This window comes from Buceros rhinoceros, unplaced genomic scaffold (assembly GCF_000710305.1).
Source record: "Buceros rhinoceros silvestris isolate BGI_N320 unplaced genomic scaffold, ASM71030v1 scaffold21675, whole genome shotgun sequence".
Taxonomy (NCBI): domain Eukaryota; kingdom Metazoa; phylum Chordata; class Aves; order Bucerotiformes; family Bucerotidae; genus Buceros; species Buceros rhinoceros.
The window spans coordinates 18,618-20,375 of NW_010413702.1; the positions used below are offsets into that span (position 1 = coordinate 18,618).

Genomic DNA, 1,758 nt, shown 5'->3' on the forward strand with positions numbered 1-1,758 from the left:
GTTCACAGGTTGTCAGGTGTGGGGGGGGGGTATGTGTCTGACTCCTCCCAGCGCCTGTTTCTGGTGGAGGGGAGCTGCTGGGGAGAGCTGCTGTCTCATGTCTCTGCTCTCTTCTCTCCCAGGTACCAGACCACCTTCCCTGGGTTTTGATGCTGAATCAGGATCGTTTCAACTAAAGATGGAAACACTGGAGTCAGAATTGACCTGCCCAATCTGCCTGGAGTTGTTTGAAGACCCTCTCTTGCTGCCGTGCGCCCACAGCCTCTGCTTCAGCTGCGCCCACCGCATCCTGGTGTCCAGCTGCTCCTCCAGCGAGTCCATCGAGCCCATCACCGCCTTCCAGTGTCCCACGTGCCGTTATGTCATCTCCCTCAACCACCGGGGCTTGGAGGGCCTCAAGAGGAATGTGACCCTGCAAAACATCATCGACCGCTTCCAGAAGGCATCCCTGAGCGGCCCCAACTCCCCCAGCGAGAGCCGCCGCGAGAGGACGTACCGCAACAGCCCTACCATGTCCGTGGCCGGCGAGAGGATCGCCTGCCAGTTCTGCGAGCAGGATCCCCCACGGGATGCCATCAAGACGTGCATCACCTGCGAGGTGTCCTACTGCGACCGCTGCCTGCGGGCCACCCACCCCAACAAGAAGCCCTTCACCAGCCACCGTCTGGTGGAGCCCGTGCCCGACGCGCACTTCCGAGGACTCACGTGCTTGGAGCACGAGAACGAGAAGGTGAACATGTACTGTGTTGCTGACGACCAGCTCATCTGTGCCTTATGTAAACTGGTGGGCCGCCACCGGGACCACCAAGTGGCATCCCTCAGCGATCGCTTTGAAAAGCTGAAGGTAAGCACCCGGCACGGCCGTAGCGAGGTTGTCTGGAGGGGCTGGTGTTTGCTGAGGGACGGTGTGAGCAGAAGCTGGTTCCAGCTGCCCCAGATGGCACCTCTTCTTTAATCCAAATGAATCCTGAAAGCATGTGGGCTGCAGGGTGCAGCTCATGGGCTCCTCTGGGACCCCAGTACCGGGAGGCTGAGCTGGGTCTTGCTTGCACAACTACAGCAAAGTCTCTGCTATTTTATTTTCCTCCTGGTGTGGGAGTGCCCAGCCCAGGCATTGCGCCTTCTCCCCAAACGGCCTGACTCAGGAGCGTCGTTGGGCACCAAGGCACCCTGTGGCTTTCCCCAGGGTTCGTCCTGTCCTGTGAGAGAGCTCGGGTGGCAAAGAGTGGCCTGGGGGACCTGTGAGCACGGTCCTCTGAGGCTGGTGTGCTCGGGGCGGGGGCTGTGGCTGTTGTGCTCGGGCCAGTGCCTGTTCAGCCCTCTCAGAGGATGGGAGCAGGATGGGTCGGGCTGTGGGCATTTCCCTTTGGAAAGGTGCTCTGCAGGCTTCCAGCCTGCGGGCTGCTGTGCCTGGGAACCCCCCATAAAACCCCCCCTGCAGGGTTTGCCCACGCCTGAGAAGTGCTCCAGGGAGTGCTTTCATGTCCTCTTTGAGCTGGCTTGCTCAAAGCTTCTCCATGGTGAGAGAGAGAGAGGAGAGCCAGGTTCTGGGAAGCAATGGGTGATGAATGGGTTGGGAGCAGCTCTGTCGAGAAGGGCTTGGAGGTGCTGGTGGGTGAAAAGCTTGGCAAGAGCTGACACCATGCACTTACAGCCCAGAAGCCCCCCGTGGGCTGGGCTCATCCCCAGCAGCGCAGGCAGCAGGTCAGGGAGGGGATCCTGCCCCTCTGCCCAGCTCTGCTCTGGGGAGATCCCCCT

General features: G+C 60.8%; 1 protein-coding gene across 1 annotated transcript; it reads left to right on the forward strand.

The window, feature by feature from the left end:
* Positions 1 to 126: 126 nt before the first annotated feature.
* Positions 127 to 844, forward strand: LOC104494070 (probable E3 ubiquitin-protein ligase MID2; the record flags this gene model as incomplete). Its single annotated transcript, XM_010136858.1, has 1 exon — positions 127 to 844. A coding segment is annotated over exon 1 (666 nt), but the record flags the coding sequence as incomplete, so codon positions are not given.
* Between the last annotated feature and the right edge of the window lie 914 nt (positions 845 to 1,758).